Source organism: Ceratotherium simum, chromosome 1 (assembly GCF_057802395.1).
Source record: "Ceratotherium simum simum isolate JZ-2026a chromosome 1, ASM5780239v1, whole genome shotgun sequence".
NCBI lineage: Eukaryota > Metazoa > Chordata > Mammalia > Perissodactyla > Rhinocerotidae > Ceratotherium > Ceratotherium simum.
Window position 1 is genome coordinate 4,595,886 of NC_141900.1, and position 16,361 is coordinate 4,612,246.

The 16,361-nt window shown below is 43.7% G+C and overlaps 1 protein-coding gene across 1 annotated transcript in view; it reads left to right on the plus strand.

Moving 5' to 3' along the window:
* The window catches only part of ABCA13 (ATP binding cassette subfamily A member 13), a 420,155-nt gene that overhangs the window by 102,848 nt on the left and 300,946 nt on the right, over positions 1 to 16,361 (plus strand). The window contains 5 exon segments of the mRNA XM_004438384.2: positions 3,430 to 3,539; positions 8,161 to 8,279; positions 14,116 to 14,279; positions 15,040 to 15,119; positions 15,850 to 15,971. Coding sequence (XP_004438441.2) covers positions 3,430 to 3,539; positions 8,161 to 8,279; positions 14,116 to 14,279; positions 15,040 to 15,119; positions 15,850 to 15,971 — 595 coding nt within the window.

Consider the following 16,361-nt stretch of genomic DNA (forward strand, 5'->3'; position numbering starts at 1 on the left):
CGCATCCTAAGCTACACTGTGTTTAAAGCTTTGCTCTGAATTTTCATTTGAGCTGGAGGTGGTCCTGGCAACCCTCATTTTCCTCCAATCCCAATGTTCGTCTGATTTTTTCAGTTTTCCGTGGAGGGAATTTGCACCATGTCCCAAGACTGGAAACTAATCCTGTGTGAACTGGCCGGGTGTGGTCACCACCTGCAGTCTCTACATGCACAAGTAGAGAATTCATTCCACTTCAGTGATAAATTGCTTCCATTCTTGCTGCTTGTTTTCAGTATCATTTTATCATCAACTTCTTGAATGGGGAAGATACAAAATGTCCAAAACAGAAAATCTCATTGGTCCTGGGTTTGAGGTCAGAATAGCCTGACTTTGATATGAGTCTTGGCTCTACTGGTCACTAATTTTCTGAATCTAGGCTAATCATTTAAAGTTTCTGAGCCTCCCTTTGTTTATGTACAAACAGGGATAACAGCGGTACCTTTCGGGGGTATGGTAAGTATTCTAAAATAATATAAACTTTAGATATGCAGTTTATATGAGTTTACCACGTGAAAAATATTAATTAAATAACAGACATCTAGGCAAAAACATTAGTTTAAAATTAAAATAATAACAACAACAATGACAACAAAACCCCCATAAGTAGAAAGTTCCATGAATATTGTGAAGGTTTACTCCAAGGTTCTCAAAGTTGAGACTCTCTGGTGGCAGAGGTCAGATATCTGGAGCAAATTGGGGCAGAATTCATTTTTTCTGCCTCCCACCTCAGTACCTGCAATTGTACAGGGAAGAGAAGCTTGGTTGCCCCAGAGGTGAATCCATCGTTTTTTGTCCCAGAGAACCCTCTGGGCTGTTTGTCACCTCCCCCTGGTTGGGTGTCATTCAGCAGCCCCTTCTTTTACCTGCATGTCATCAGGGGTTATCTGTGCACCGTCTGTGTTACCTCCAGCTACCACGAAATTCCATTTCAAAGTGAGTGCTGCTTTTAAGGTATTTACCATTCTCAAAATCCATCATAGAGATAAGGCAAGCAAACTAAAGAGGAGTTGGGAAGTCAGAAAGAGAAGGCAGTCTCCTAGATCTCTTCTTTCCTCATGTCTGAAGCCTTCCCAACACTGCGAGGGTCACTGATAAATAGACCATGAAGTCCACTCGAGAGGGGTGGATGGGGACATACAGTATCCCACCTGCAAAGCCCTTGAGATTATCAAGCACTTCGCTCCACAATGTGAGGATGTGGGACCAGCAGCCTCAGCCTCACCTGAGAGCTGCTTAGGAAGGCCACATCCCCAGCCTGCCCCAGAGCTGCCCAATCAAAGCCTGTGATTTAACAAGGCTGCCAGGTGACCAATAAGCATGCTATAGTTTGCGAAGCGCTGGTTTGACCACATTCCTTATTTTAGAGGTTAAGAAACCAAGACTTGGGGCAGTTCAGGGTCATACTCAATAAAACGCATCTACTAAGCCAGAACTGGAAGTAGCCATCGGTGGCTGTACCAAGAGACTCTATGAAATAATGAGTCTTTTGCTTCCAGGTCCACAGTAATTTCAGCACAACTAAAGTATAATAATTAAAATACCACAATTTATCAAAATATATATCACCAGATGGTGATTAAGAAATGATTCGACACACCATCATGTTATTTTTCTGAACAGCAATAAAAATTATGTACAAGTTTGTCCTTCTGTGGCACTAAAACACAATTCAGTAATAACTATTTCCTGCCCCCAAATTATTTTCCAGTTCAACTATATTTTTATTATAATTAAACACATAACTTTATTCTATTTGTTGTTTAGTTTAGAGCAATCCTTTGCTCTGATATCTGGCTTCCCTAGAGGATTTTGTATAATTCTGTCTTACCTTCAAAATTTTCAAACGGCTTCAGAATCTCTTTAATCTATGATTAACTACTGTAACTAAAGAAACCACAGTTTTCGTCACCTCAAGAATTTCAGCACCCCAGTCTGAAAGTGAATTTAATTATTAAACTTACTTTTGTCTTGATATGTACACACAGCACCACCAAGCTGAAATTTTTATATTAACATAGGATAACTGCATTCTTTAAGGACTGGTTGCATTCTCAACAACAGAAAAACAATATTCTAATTGGAGAAAACTCACATTTGCCTAGGGAGGTGGCTGTACTAAGCCCGTTAGGTGTGTTTACTTGAGCAGGATTATTCTGTGCTGTTCTATCGCCCTGTCAACACCACAGCAGAACAAAAAGTTAAACATTTTTTTCAGAAACTTTCATTCTTCCTCTGGGGAAAGTAAATTTAAAACAACAAGCTGTAAAAATATTGAATTGCATAAAAAATTAAAACTTTGCTGTGCTCCCTAGAAGCTGTGCGTTGGGTTGTCACAGGGTTGTGGAGCGTTCTCGGAGTGTGGCATTTTCTCAGACTTGTGATGTTGCTGTGTCTGTCCCAGCAGCACAGCACAGGAGTGGATGATTCAACATGCCGAGATTTCGAAAGGGATGCACGTTGAGAAGACAAGATCCTTGTGTGGTTTTTTTAAATGTCTCCAATCTCCAATATCTCAAGATATTCCTTTTCAGGGAATTTCCTCGGGCAGCTGTACCCTTAATCAATTGATGTGGCTTACAGTAAAAAAAAGAAATAAATATATATATTTTAATTCTTCTTTTAGAAGTGCTTCACAGATCATGTTATTTATATGCTCAGTTGTGTCTGTTGTTTGAGGATGGTTTTGAGTCATAGAAAGAATATAAACTCATCTAAGAATGGAACAAAAGCCATTTTGGGTTAAAAAATAAGAGGTAAAGCTGTGAATTACTCTCCCCTTTCATCAGTGGCATAATGGCGTAACTCTGAGCAAGGAAAGCTTATTAAAAGATTGTTCTGGATGTTTTTACTCCAATACCTTCCAAGTGGACTCCATAAAGAGCAACACACATGTACATATATGTCCGTACATATATGTCCATACCTACACACAAACATGTGCACACGTACACAACACACATGCACATGCACACATGCTACAACTCTCTAGGAATTTGTTTAAAGATAAAAATCTTACTTATATACTAATTCATCTGTTAAAGTTAGTTCTCCATACACAAATAGTCAACCATGAGAGTTCTTTACATTGGCTTTCTCCTTTGTTTCTCTTTTTTGACACCCTTTCATCATTTACCTTTGCATCTGAGAATGGACCAAGACAAGAAGAGAAAGAAAATATCAGATTTATTGGCTTTGAACTAAAACAGGAGACCTAATGTGTTCTGGAGGTCTAGACTATGTTATCTGTGTTCTCCGGTGGAGTAAGTTGTTGAGCAGGGAGGATAGTTCTTACACGTGTGTTACGACTTATTCTTGTGAGGAAGAATGTGAAGTGACGCACACGGCTTGCATACTTTTGCCCGTTAATGCCTTGTCTGTTTTTCCCCTAAGTGTTGTTGAAATGTGTCAGGTCTCCTGGCAGCCTTTGAAGCCCCCGGAAGCCATCGCGGCTCTGCAGAAAGTGAAGATGCTGGTTCTGCGTGCGCTCATCATCTTTGCAGGTGGGCTGCTATGTAAGAAGTGCTGCTAATTGCCCTGTGCCAGTTTTCAGGGCACAGCTGCCAGCACAATGGGTAGCTTGTCCCTGAGTTTCTTTTAGAATAAAACATAGCCTTCTCAGCCTGGCTTCCAAGGCCCTGAGGTGCTTGCCCCTGTCCCCACCTCCTTCCCACCACTGCCACTCTTCTCCAGCCAAAGTGAACAGCCCCCTCCCTGCCTCTGGGCTGGGCTTTCGGTCTCTGTGTCTCTGCTCATGGAATGTGCTTCTCCATCTCCCTGACCTAAACTCCAGCCACACTCCATGGCCCGGAGCTGGGGCATCTCTTCCGAAAGACTGCCGCCATCTTCTTTGCTGGCAATGACCTTGAGCAGACCTCTGTGAAATTCAGTATTAACGCTCTTATTTTTAAGATCTCCCTCCTAAACCAGAGTGAATATTCCTTGAAGGCAGCATCCATGTCCTAATCCTCTGTGCATATCTAGTGCCTGGCACAGAAGATGCATTCCACCTATGTGTGCTGAGTGATCCATGCAGTAACCTGAATCCCCAGGATACTTGCTCTATAGCCCTGGCACTTACTGCTTATGTGTTAGTGTTTTGGTACCCTTTTCCTGCAGCAGTCTGTGGCCTCACTGAGAGCAAGATCTGTCGCTTTTTGAATTCTGTGTCCATAATATCATATGCTGTATTGTCTCTAATAACGGGTAACTAAATATTTGTGTTGTAAATGAATTAATTTGTCTGCTAAGATCCTACTTGTCAAATCTGTTGCTACATATTTCAGTGAAATCTCCTTTTCAAGCCATTGTTGGAGGAAAGTGCCATGAGATGCCTTATAGGGTCACTAGATTATTTTAGAACTTCCTCTAATATGTAAGTATGAGGTCTCAGAGCATTTCTGAGTCCATGGGTTAGACCAGTGCTGCTTAAGTAATTTCACACGTGTACACGTGTTGCCGCGTCCTACGGCACAGTCTCCTGACTGCAGCTGCACAGAGCCCTCTTGGTGCTGTCAGGGCCTGTGGGCCTTGAGAGTGCTGATGGCAGTGGGTGCTGGGCAGATGGACCTGAGCCCAGGAGAGGAAGAGCAGAGAGGAGAAATGGGGAAGCCAAAGGGGGGTCTGATCAGACTGAGAGGAAAAGAGAGGAGCTAGAGGTCGGCTGAGTGGCCCTTAACCCTAAATCTGTGCGTGGAGCCCAGCCATGGCTGGCCCTGCATCGCTCCTTTGACCTAGGTTCATCTGATACCACATTCTCACTCTCCTACCTCCCCCTGACCTATTCTCAGATGATTAATATTATTTAGATTATTAATATTAGATTATTATTCTTAGATAAGGTATTTTTTCCTCTGGAAAACTTTTCTTGGCCTACCCAATCTGCCTCCAGTGGCAGCCTGACCTCTGTATTATGGCCCTTATGGCTGTGCGCTGCACTGATGGTAAACACGTGTGTGTCCTCGTGACTGCCTGTCTTGATCATTGTAAACCCAGTTTATGGGGATTGGAGCTTAGGAGATGCTGATGGACGTTTGTTGAATGAATGAATGAATGAATGCCAGGAGCCCTTAGTGCTCATGTCTCCATCCACTGGGATCCCTATATGTGCAATCTTTGGGACTTTATGCTGACTGTCCCGGTGGGAATGTTTGGCCATACACGACCAAAGATGGGTGATATGTGCTCTCTGGGAGCTCTTGGGGTTCCTGAGCAAGTGTGTGGGGCTGGAGGACACTGTGGAGAGCAGAGTCTGGCTTGCCCAGGGGGGCACAATGGAGGCACGCCCTCGTTCACCATCACAGGGCGGGTCACGGGGACCCTGGGTGGGTAACTGGTGAGCATGGGCAGCAGAGACTGGGAGCAAGGAGTGCAGACCTGCCCCTGCCTGGGAGTGGAGGGAAGGAGAAGCAAGCCTTGTGCAGAACTAGAATGTCAAATACTTTTTAAAACAAATTCAAAATAAGATAAATCTGGTACTAACTGCTAGGAAAAAGCTAAAATTGGGTGATGTTCCATGGGAAAATCACTTAGCTTACAAAAGAGCTGTTTACCAGTGAAAATCGGTAATTTAGTATTAACCCAAACTGAGTTCTAATCTGCTCACTCACCTCTTTTTCAGAATGCAAAAGTTTCTTTAAAGCCAAGAATTGGTTAATCTTTTAGGCTAAGAAACATGAAAAAGGAGGGAGGCAGTGAGACATCTGTTGACATAAATGAAACCCATTGGCACGTAGGTTTCAGTGTTTTTTTGTTTTTTGTATTTTGTTTTTGTGTTTTTTTTTTTTAAAGAAAATCTCTATTTCCAATTGGAGATGTTATGAACATTGGCAATACTGTCAAATATAAATCATTACATATCTAAATTCACCTTAGGACGGTCAACACGTTTTCAGCACGTGCAAGTTCGCTTGGGCAAAATGTGGAAGGCATGATTACTTTGAGATTTCACAGTCAGCTAATGTAATGGCTTTTAAATGAATTAAACATCCATTAATACCTGAATTTATATTTATTTTGCCATTCTGTGTTGCAGCTGCTCAATTAATATCGCATACTGGAAATTACATTAGTCACAAAATTAATTTTGGATTTTTCTATTTCATTTCAAGAAAACTCAAGCATGTCATACTCAGGCATGACTCAGTAACATTTAAACTATCACTCCACTTTCCTTATTAAACTGTCACTCCATTCTATAGAATAGGAGGGCGGTGACAGGCCCAGAAAGAGTATAGGTGCCAGCCAAGAAAGATTTGGGGTGGAATGGACCAAAATGGGCAAATGGCTCCTCTTCCATCACCCAGAGGGAATAGCAGTCAGATCTGTTACTATTACTATTGAAAATAAAGTAGTTATTTGCATGTCATAGAGCTAAGTTTGGTAACAGTATGAGGAAAGCTGTAATTTTTCTCCTCTGGATCTAATACTTGACATACGTTAGAAATGACCATGTGAGGACAGGGCTTGTAGCTTGATGGGCTCATAGAACCAGAAGGAACCTCAGTGGTCATCTACTTCGACCTTCTGGTTTCTGAAACTGGCAAATTGAGGCCCAGAGACTGAGAGCGAGTTGCCCAGGATCTTAGAGTGCAGAAGTCAGCCCCTCTCCAGTGGAGGAGCCCACGGGGGTCTGTGGGGCTGACAGGAGCCGAGTGAGGAGTCCAGAGAGAGGGATGGGTCTGGAAAGCCAGAGCAGGGGGTCTGATGTGTCCAAAAGCCAAGAAGAGTGACAATTGCGGGTAGGAAGAGCCAGGGCATGGAGCCGGATGTGCAGGGCAGCGTGAGGGGCCCCAGGGGAGTGCAAGTGCAGAGGCCTGAGGAGGGCCTGCATCTTTCTGGCCTTGAGGGCGGGCCGTCAGACACAGGCAGATGCAGGCCAGATCTCCTGACAGCCCAGCACTTCCTCCTGTAACCGTGTTATCCCTGACCTAATCTTGCAGTCACCATCTAGTCCACGTTCTCATTTTACATCTAGGAAAAGAAGGCTCACAATAGTCCTTGCCTAAAGTCACAAGATAAGTTAGTCTTTCTAATGGTGCATTCTGTGCTCTTTGAGGTTTTGAAACATAATTCCTAAACATGTTGCTATGTCTTCCCCCAAAACAGAGGATCCATTTATCCTCAACGATAAATAAGGTGATGTTGAGTAATACCTTACGTCTTTCATTTTGCATTTTAATAAGAGATTACTTAAGAGACACAGTTTACGTTTTTTTTTACAATAGGAGACCTGTTTTCCAAATCAGAGAAGTAGCAAGATTAATGAGAAAATATAAACAAATGAGGTGTCCAAGTGGTATGCTTCTGAAAAGCGTGACTTTGCGTATATTCTATGTACTCTATGTATATAGTTCAAAACAGTTTTTTTAAATAACTTTGGAGAAACAACATAATAATGTAAGAAACAGGACTGCAGTTTTTCTCTGGGGGAAATAATGTAAGAAACAGGACCGCAGTTTTTCTCTGGGGGAAATAAGGTAAGAAACAGGACCGCAGTTTTTCTCTGGGAACTAGGGGACGGAGCTGTTAGGAGCTGGGCAATATCCTGGGTGTGACCTGGTGAGTGCTGGGCAGAGGCACAGAATCAAAGCTATTGGGAGGTGTCATTGAGCAGGCGGAGGGATCAGTGGGCTGCGAGGAGTGAGGGAGAAGAGAGTCACAGTTGGCTCCAGGATATGACCTGCAAGGTGTGGAGGATGGGGGGGCCTCAAATCGATTGTGTGTATAATTCATCCTTCAAACTGGGGCACTTCTGAGAATGAAGAGGGCACTGTTCATCACTGCTCTGGGACAATAGGTGAAAACCAAGACTGTCCTGGGCAAACTGGGGTGAATGGGTACCTTGCCTGAGGGGTACAGGAAGGGGGGCCGGTGTGGGGAGGTGGAGGAGGGGTATCAATTTCTGTACATTCAGTTAGGCCCAGAAAAACAAAGGATTTAATTAATAACATTTGGAACTCAAAAGGTATAGCTTTTCCTTCATATTCTGAATGTTCGTGTTGATGATTTAAGGAATATTTATGAATTTTCATCATTTTGAATCTTTCAGAAATGACTGGTGAGAGCGGCTAGTTGGGGAGAGGATGGTTTACTGATGACTTCTCTGTGTGTTTCCTCTGGCAGAAAACCCTTCCTTGACCAAGGACATCCTGTGTGCCTCTCTGAGTTGCAAGCAAGGCCGGATAAGGCCTCTCATTTTATCTGCTCTACAAGGGGTCCCTTTGGTGCATGACTACTACCAGGTTTGTTGTCTTTGATGTTTCAGAGAATTTCATGTTCATTAATTGGCCCATGTAAGGCAGTCTTGTGATTCTAGCTTGTTAGCTTGGTCCTTAAAACCAAAGCAACTGTGTTGTGTGCAGTCATGTGAGAAGTTAGGCCCACAGAAAGAGTGCCCACCCATCCTCCCTCTTGGGTTCTCCCGGTGGTGTGCTGGGGTGACTAGCACTGGTTAGTGAGAGCTGACTGTTAAATTTGCAGAAATTTTTCAAACTGGTATTTAAACATAGACATCATTAAAAATCAAATTATATAAATATATGATTAAACAAGTTATGTTAAAAACACAGGTAATAAATTCTCAAGACTCGTCACCTCTTAATTATTTTAGTAGGTTTTACTATTGTCTCTCCTCTTGAAATTATTTACATCTGTTGTATCTCTATGGAAATAAAGTATAGTCGTGTGCTACTGTGCATCTCTTCCCAATTCTATGTTCAGTGATGTCGTGTTGGTAACTTGAACCAGGCCACAATGGGAGCATTTACACCATGGAAATTGGCAAATGCTACAAATAAGATATTTTTTACCAGAGATCCAGTTGTTAAACATTTGCCAGCCCATCACAGGTTCTGACTAATGGAACACACTGGCAAGTACCAAGAACTGATGGCTGAATGGGAACCAGTGTGTCAGTCTCCTTTTTATTAATTGGATAAGGACCCAATGAGTGCCCACGCAGGGTCTCCAACTGAAGTTGGGTCTGAGAATGTGACTTTTACCTGAGGCCTACTCCCTTGCCCTGGGGTGAAAGCCCACTGGGCCACCGGCAGGTCTGACCTGCTTGGGAAGCCTGGACAATGGCGACATTTTTCCAACAGTGGAGTGAGGTCCTACGTTTCTTCTGGTCCAGGTCTGAATACAGCTCATTGCTTTTGTGGAACAGTAACTCCACCTACTCATATGTCCAGTGAATGTTGGATTATCTCAGCAAGTAGAGAGAAAGATGATGCCGAGAGAGACCAGAGAAAGTCGTGCTAACCTCCTACAATATGGTGAGGGTGCAGAACCCTCGCCTCTGAAAATGTGAGGAGGGAGTGAGAGCTGTAAATCTTTCATCGGGCCTGGAGGAGGGGTGTGTGTGACCAGGAAGCTCGTGGGGTCTGTAGAGATAATCGTCTTTGCAGCCCCTGTAGTTTGTCATATGTACATTGATTTATTTAGACCATCAAATTCTTATTTCCAGGTTGTGCAGATCTTTGTCAGGTGTTAAATGTGGATATATATAAAAAAACCTGATAGACGATTTGTGAGTCCTGAGTGAAGTTCACAATACTAAAACAGGCAGGAGACTCCAGCTTTCGAAACAACTGCCTCAAAGACTATATTTATAGTTCAAATTGTTATATGATTGCCAACAGTTCTAGCTGATAACAGGCCAGTTTTGACAAAGAGCAGAAGTTTCTTTGGTGACAAAAATAGAATGGTGCTAATCTCAGCATGCAAAGTTTCTAGGATGGGTCTGTGATTCAAGGGCTTCAGGAGTGTGAGGCTTTTAGAAATGTCAGTCTTTCCCAGGCAGTGGGATGTGAAGTGCCCTGTGCCCGACAGAGGCAGGCAAAAGGCACAAGGCTATTTTTAGTTTTTCACTATCTAAATAAATATTCTAACATTAAGTTGTCTCAATGCCAACACAGAATTCCACTGAAAGTGAAATTCTCAGCCAATTGAGTGGATATGATGAAAGTTCAGGGTGTCAGCCTCTTGCCCTCATCCACTCAATGTTCTAAACAGTAGAAAATAGCAATAAGGAGCTAAATAAGGATCGCAAATTATATTTAAAAAGTGACGGCAAGTACCCAGTGAGTCTCTACATTTCTAGGATAAGCTGAATTAGAGTATCTGGCTGGAACTCAAGCTGAACTTGGGACTTCCTACCACCTCCCCAAATCTAGACCTTTGAGCCCATGTGCGGGCAACGTTGCATCTGCAAAGCAGGCTGAATACACTTAGTGACCAGTTCCTGGGTGATTACAGATCTGTTCTAGCCAGAGGAGTCTGACGTGGGTGACTTTGCACGTGGTGGTCTTACCCTGTCCCCAAAGGTCTACCTTTGTACTTGACACTTCTTGCACGGAGCCCGGTGTGCCTGTGATGAAGGAAGCTGGAACTTTCCTTCCAGTGTCCTTGCTACTGGGGAGAGGAGTGTACTTTCCTTCTCTACAACCGCTTATATGTCAAAATTATTATGTTGTTAAATTTAACAATAAAATCCATATTATATTGGATTGGAGGAATATTATAAATGTGTAGAATTAAATGTAATTTGCATGTAGTTACAACTTATGAACTAGAGGTTCTTTCCTATGAGGGAAATGGGCAGAGCCCCAGTGTGATGGGTTTTATTTACATTCTCAAAAGGAGCTGGCTCCTCATTTGTACATGTAGTTTTGACCTGGATGTATCTGTGCACCTGTGCACCGAGAAGAGAGGCCTCCACGGAAGAAGGGGAATATAGGGCCTGTGAAATGTTCAGGTGGGAGAATTGGGGAAGGTGTGGAGAGCTCCACACTCAGGAATGAAGAGTCGTGAGTGAAGGTCGAAGGGGCTTCTATGTGCATTATGAGAAATGGACACGTGGGCTGGAGACCTGGGACAAGACCAGGACATCCTCCCACCTTGCAAGTGAACCGCCTGTGTTCCTTGCCATCTTTTTCCTTCTGCTTTCCTACGGTCATATTCAATGACCAATGGGGTCTATGTGCCTGTCTTTAGGGGCAGTGAGTGAGGGGGAAGCTGGAGGAGGCTGTGTCTCCCAGGTGTTACGGACTTCTAAGGAGCGAGTAGGCAGGAGGAATGTGGAGGAGGAAGGAAATGCCTGTGTGTCCCTGAATCCTATCGCAAAATTGAAAACAAAGAACCTGGCCTGAGTCAACCATCCCGTCCCAGACCCTCCCCAGGCATCAGACAGAGCTCCAGCCAAAGTCCTGGGCCCTGCACATGGCTGAAGCCTTGCTTCTCACCTCCTTTGGTCCCCATTTGGCATCAACACAGACAACAACTCCCTCCTGAGTCACATTTCTCTTGGCTTCCAGGACCCGCTCTCTCTGGGGCTTCCCGCTGTACCATCTCTGTCTCCATTCCTGGTTCCTCCACGTGTTAGACAGCCTCAGACTCAGTCTCCAGACGTGTTCTCTTCTCTATCTGTGCTCACATGCTGGCAATCTTGTCAGATCCTTTTATAGTCTGACAAATGCCACTTATATCTTGGCAACTTCTCAAGGTCCCTTCCCAACCTAGCCCTCCCCGAGCAACAGGCTTGTATACGCAGGTGCCCTCTCCATATCTCTTAGATGTCAAACACGCCTCCCAGTGCAGCATGTTTAAAAGCAACTCCTGATTTTTTCACCCAGCGTTTCCCTTGGGTGGAGTCCTGTTCTTCAGTTGCTAGGGCCGAAAACCTTAGCACACTTGCTGACCTTTTTTTTTTTCCCCCTGTTAGCAAATTCTGTCAGTTCTACCTTCCAGATGGTTCCAGAACCTGGCCATATTGTGTCACCTCCACCAGTTCCTCTGATCCAAACCTCTATCCCATCCCACCTGGTCATTTTGATAGCCTCCTGACTCTACTTCTCCTCCCCTCGGCTCTGTTCTCAGCTCAGTAGCCAGAGTGATGCTTCTCAAGCATCATCAGAGCGCATCACTTCTCTGCTTTGCACCGTCCAATGTCTCCCAATCTCGTTCAGATCAAATGCCAACGTCCTAAAGGAGGCGGGTTGCAAGGTCCTGCCCTTTGGGTGGCCGTCACCTCCCCAACGTCCCTCCCGAGGCCCTCCCTTTGTGCTCTTTTCCCACTGTGCTGGCCCCTTGAACTCACCTCAGGGCCTTGACACTTGCAGTTCCCTCTGCCTGGGGTACACTTCCCTGAAAACCCTGAATCAGGTTGTAAACTTTCCCCTCAAACCGCTGGCACTGCTCCCCCATTTCTGCCTTGTATTCCTTCACATCCCCTCTGCCATGCTGACTAGTTGCTCCCATGGCTTCTGCTGGCTGTGTTCCTACACTGGGATGCTAGCATCTCAGAGGCAGGGGGTTTTGTCTCCTTTGTTCACGACTCTAGCCCCAGTGCCTAGCCTGTGCCTGGCGCTTGGCAGATGCTCAATAAATATTTTCTGAATGAATGAATGAATGAATTCACTTCTGTTCAAGCTTCACCCCCAGATTATTTGGGAAAAAAGTGGACTTGGAAAGGGAACCATAATAATAGACGATTTAGAGTCAAGAGGTGCCGTGCTGTGTGACGATCCGCCGGCTGGGTCAGCTCCCCTCCTCTGTCGTGTTCAGAGGTTCCGTGGTGGTGGTGATGGGGCCAGAGTCTGCTTGCTTTGATCGTGTGTTAATGCTCCTCAGTTCCTGAGAAGTGTCCCCTCTCCACACAGATCCCGCTCAGTGGTGCCCGGTGACCCACTGCAGGGAGGACCCCAGAGCTCAGCGTCCCTCTGTCTCGACATTTCAGTACTCTTCACATTTACCTTTCCTTGGAGCATATATTTTTTAGCTCTCTCTGCTCACCTGAATGATCCATCATTTCCATTTGCAAGAGAAACTAATGGTTTTGAGAAAAATATTTAGGAGTTTTGTTTAGCAGAACTATTATGTAAGTGTCGACTTACATTTGATGCTTTCCTGTAATCAGGGTAACCTGAGACTGTGCTTCCAGCATCAGGAAGAATCCAGTGATATAAATAAAATACGATGAAATAAATAAATTCTGATGCTGTAAACTAAATTACACGCAGCAGAATTGCTGTGTCCAGGGACTGTACATGGATTTACACGTACGTCTGTGCACATAAATAAGTGTGCTGCTTTTTTGGGTTGTTTTAGATTTTAAACTACCTGTACTTGTCACTTAGTTTTACATATGATAAATATTTTACATTTTTATCAATTTATAGGTATTATTCTAAAAGATTTTTTTGCAAAATGATTAGTCTTTTATAAAACTGGTTAAGGCTTGTAAGAATATGCTGAGATGTCCATGGAATCTTAGAGTTGGGCCCAGACCAGGGGTTTCCCACTAGGCTCCTCGAAGTCCTAGGAACCCCTCCCCCTGCAGAGGGGAGGACAGGGAACCTTCGGCTGCACTGCTGACCTTCAAGGCAGGGCAGACTCAGCTCTGCGTACAGACAGCCACACACAATTTCTTTCACTCATTGGTTTTACGGCTGGGAATTTTGAAAAGCTTCAGTTTTCAACCAGGAGAGAGCTCCAGAAGGCCACACGCCAGGTCATCGGTTGGGTGGCACTTGCTCTCTGTCACGCCTTGGCGAACATGCCACCTTGCCTGGCTGGTAAATGACAGAGCCGGGGTGAAATGTGGGCTCTCCTGTTTCCCAGCCACAGGCTCCTCCTGCTTTTCTGCAATGCACAGGAACAATCAGCCGTGATTGTACATCCTCAGTCTTCTATGTTACGTTTCTTGAGACTAAGGGAAATGAGCTGCAAACGTACAATACGTGGAATACTCAGTGAGGGTGTGCATTTATCTTTTTTTTTTTTTTTTTTTTTTTTTAAAGATTTTATTTATTTTATTTTTTCCCCCCAAAGCCCCAGTAGATAGTTGTATGTCATAGCTGCACATCCTTCTAGTTGCTGTATGTGGGACTCGGCCTCAGGATGGACGGAGAAGTGGTGCCTCGATGCGCACCCGGGATCCGAACCCGGGCCACCAGCATTGCAGCGCGCGCACTTAACCACCAAGCCACAGGGCCGGCCCTGCATTTATCTTGAAACCAGACTCGTGCCCACACAAACAAGTATGTATGTTTCTAACTATACCATTGCTATGTTTTCCAGGAGATGGAAAAGATATGGTCCTCACCCCATCAGCTAAATTGTGAAAGTCTTAGCAGGAATCTTTCTAGCACCTTGGAAATCTTCAAGAGCAACTTGGAAAATGTCACGGAGCGGGACTGTGACTGCCAGCCCGTGCTGGACTCGACTCGGCAGCGCATGCACACGTACGCTCTGGCTTGGCGCTCCTCCCTTCTGTAGTATTTTTCTTCATAAAGAAGATGTCTTGCATTTTTAAATTATGAATTTCAGATAATAATGTATGCCACATACTATTAACATACATATTAATGCATATATTTTCTAAACATCAAAGTTTTCCATGACTTTAAGTTTTTAAATTGTAAATGTGAGAGTAGCATTAGCTCTAAGGCTAGCTTTATTGGTGATCAAGATATTAGATCAGAATGTCAAGATACGAGATTACAATATGGCATTAATATGTTCTGTAAGAACAGTCAAAGATTTTTCAAATTCCCTTCATATTGGATTAATTTGTTCTGTATTCTCAAAGTGTAAACCACTGGAAGAGGGAATCAGGCACTTTGTATTCTGCAAATGACTTATTCACAGAAAGAATGATGCTCATCTCACTTCTTGATATCCTAATTTCTCTTACATTCTATGATCTATTCCACCCATTCTTTTCACATTTATGAGAAGCCATTTATTATGCATCCTTATTCCCCTGACTCATCTTGCCTGGCAGGGGCTCTGAGGAGGAAATATTGGAGTTGTGATGTTAATGGGTATTCGCACACAGAGAGCGTCAGGAGACATTGTGTGTCTAATTATCGGAGGAATTTTATGGAAATGTGATCCTGTTATCTAGCTCATCTCCTGGGAACTGAGGCTGTATTATTCCCTCCAACATTGTTTCTGGTGTTTTATCTTGCCTCAATTAGCTTTAATTTTCTGCCATTTTAGGTTGGCCCAAAGCCTTGAGAAGACTTTGCTGTCTGGGAATCCCATTATGACTTTTCTTAGCAGGTTCACAGTAACTGAGAGTAAGTATGTGGTTCCTCCAAGTTTGCTTGATTAAAAATTAAATTTAGTTTCTCACACAAATATAAAAATAAAACATTTAAGGGAAAAGTTATGCTATATGTGATAAATAACAATTTAGAAATTGGCTAGTCTGATGTATTTCGGGTCAAGAAGTAAAGTCCTAAAATCCTGGGTACAAACACCAAGGGGAGGAAGGAAGAGAAACTTCCGTGGTCTGGGTTCTGCCCTGGCCCTGCCTCCCTGGGCAAGACACCGGTATCCACGAGTCTCTGTTTCCCCATCTGTTTGATCTGTACAGTTCATACAGCCCTCATTGCATCAATACCTCAAGTCTGAAGAATTCTGGCAAACCCTTAAGTGATCCTGCTCTGGGTAGAAAAAGTGAGATAAGTAGATACGTGGAGAGAAGTGAGTTTCCTGCAGCAGTTGGTCACTGTTCCCTAAGAAAAACCTCTTTCTAGAGAAGAACTTGAAATATACAGGTCATAGAGAGAGTAAGCAAGTGACCAGGAAATACCACTAACCTGGGGTTTTGTTTTACTTTTAGTATAAATTATCCCAGTTCTTGCTAGAGACGTGAGATATGTCTTCATTTAGTGTTTATTATGGGCTTGGCATAGTTGAGAAAGCTATCCTTGCCAGGTTTTAATATCACATTTTGTTTTCACAGTTTGTAATAGCCCAGACACTTATTATTATAAAATTTCCTTCCTTTTCAATATTTTTCAGATGTAAAAGTAAAAGATTTGATGAAGAACATCACCAAGTTAACTGAGGAGCTTCGATCTTCTGTCCACATCTCAGATGAAACGATCAATAGCATTTTAGAAGCCAATATTTCCCATTCAAAGGTACAGTCTGCTGCTTCTCCCTCTCTTTCCCAGCGAGCTGCTGGCCTCACGTCGTTCTCTTGTGCTCTCCTCTTCTCCTCCCGCCCTGGGGGAGTGGGTCGCTGTGCAAATGATATAACTGGAGGCAGAAAGGAAATGAGAGGCCGAGCTGAACCAAAGGGGGTCATTGTCTGAGGCTGAAACCTTGGGGTCTTGAATTGCATCATACTGTCTTGATTGGGTTCAGAAATGATAAAATTGGTGATGATACTGATTTTAGCAGTTTCCAACCCTGATGCGTGATACCCCAAGGGGGTCCTGCTTGGTTAAGTAGGGGTTGTAAAATTCTCAAAAATATATGAAAACAAAAACATCTAAAAATCTAAACATCACCTATGATTTCCTCTAAGT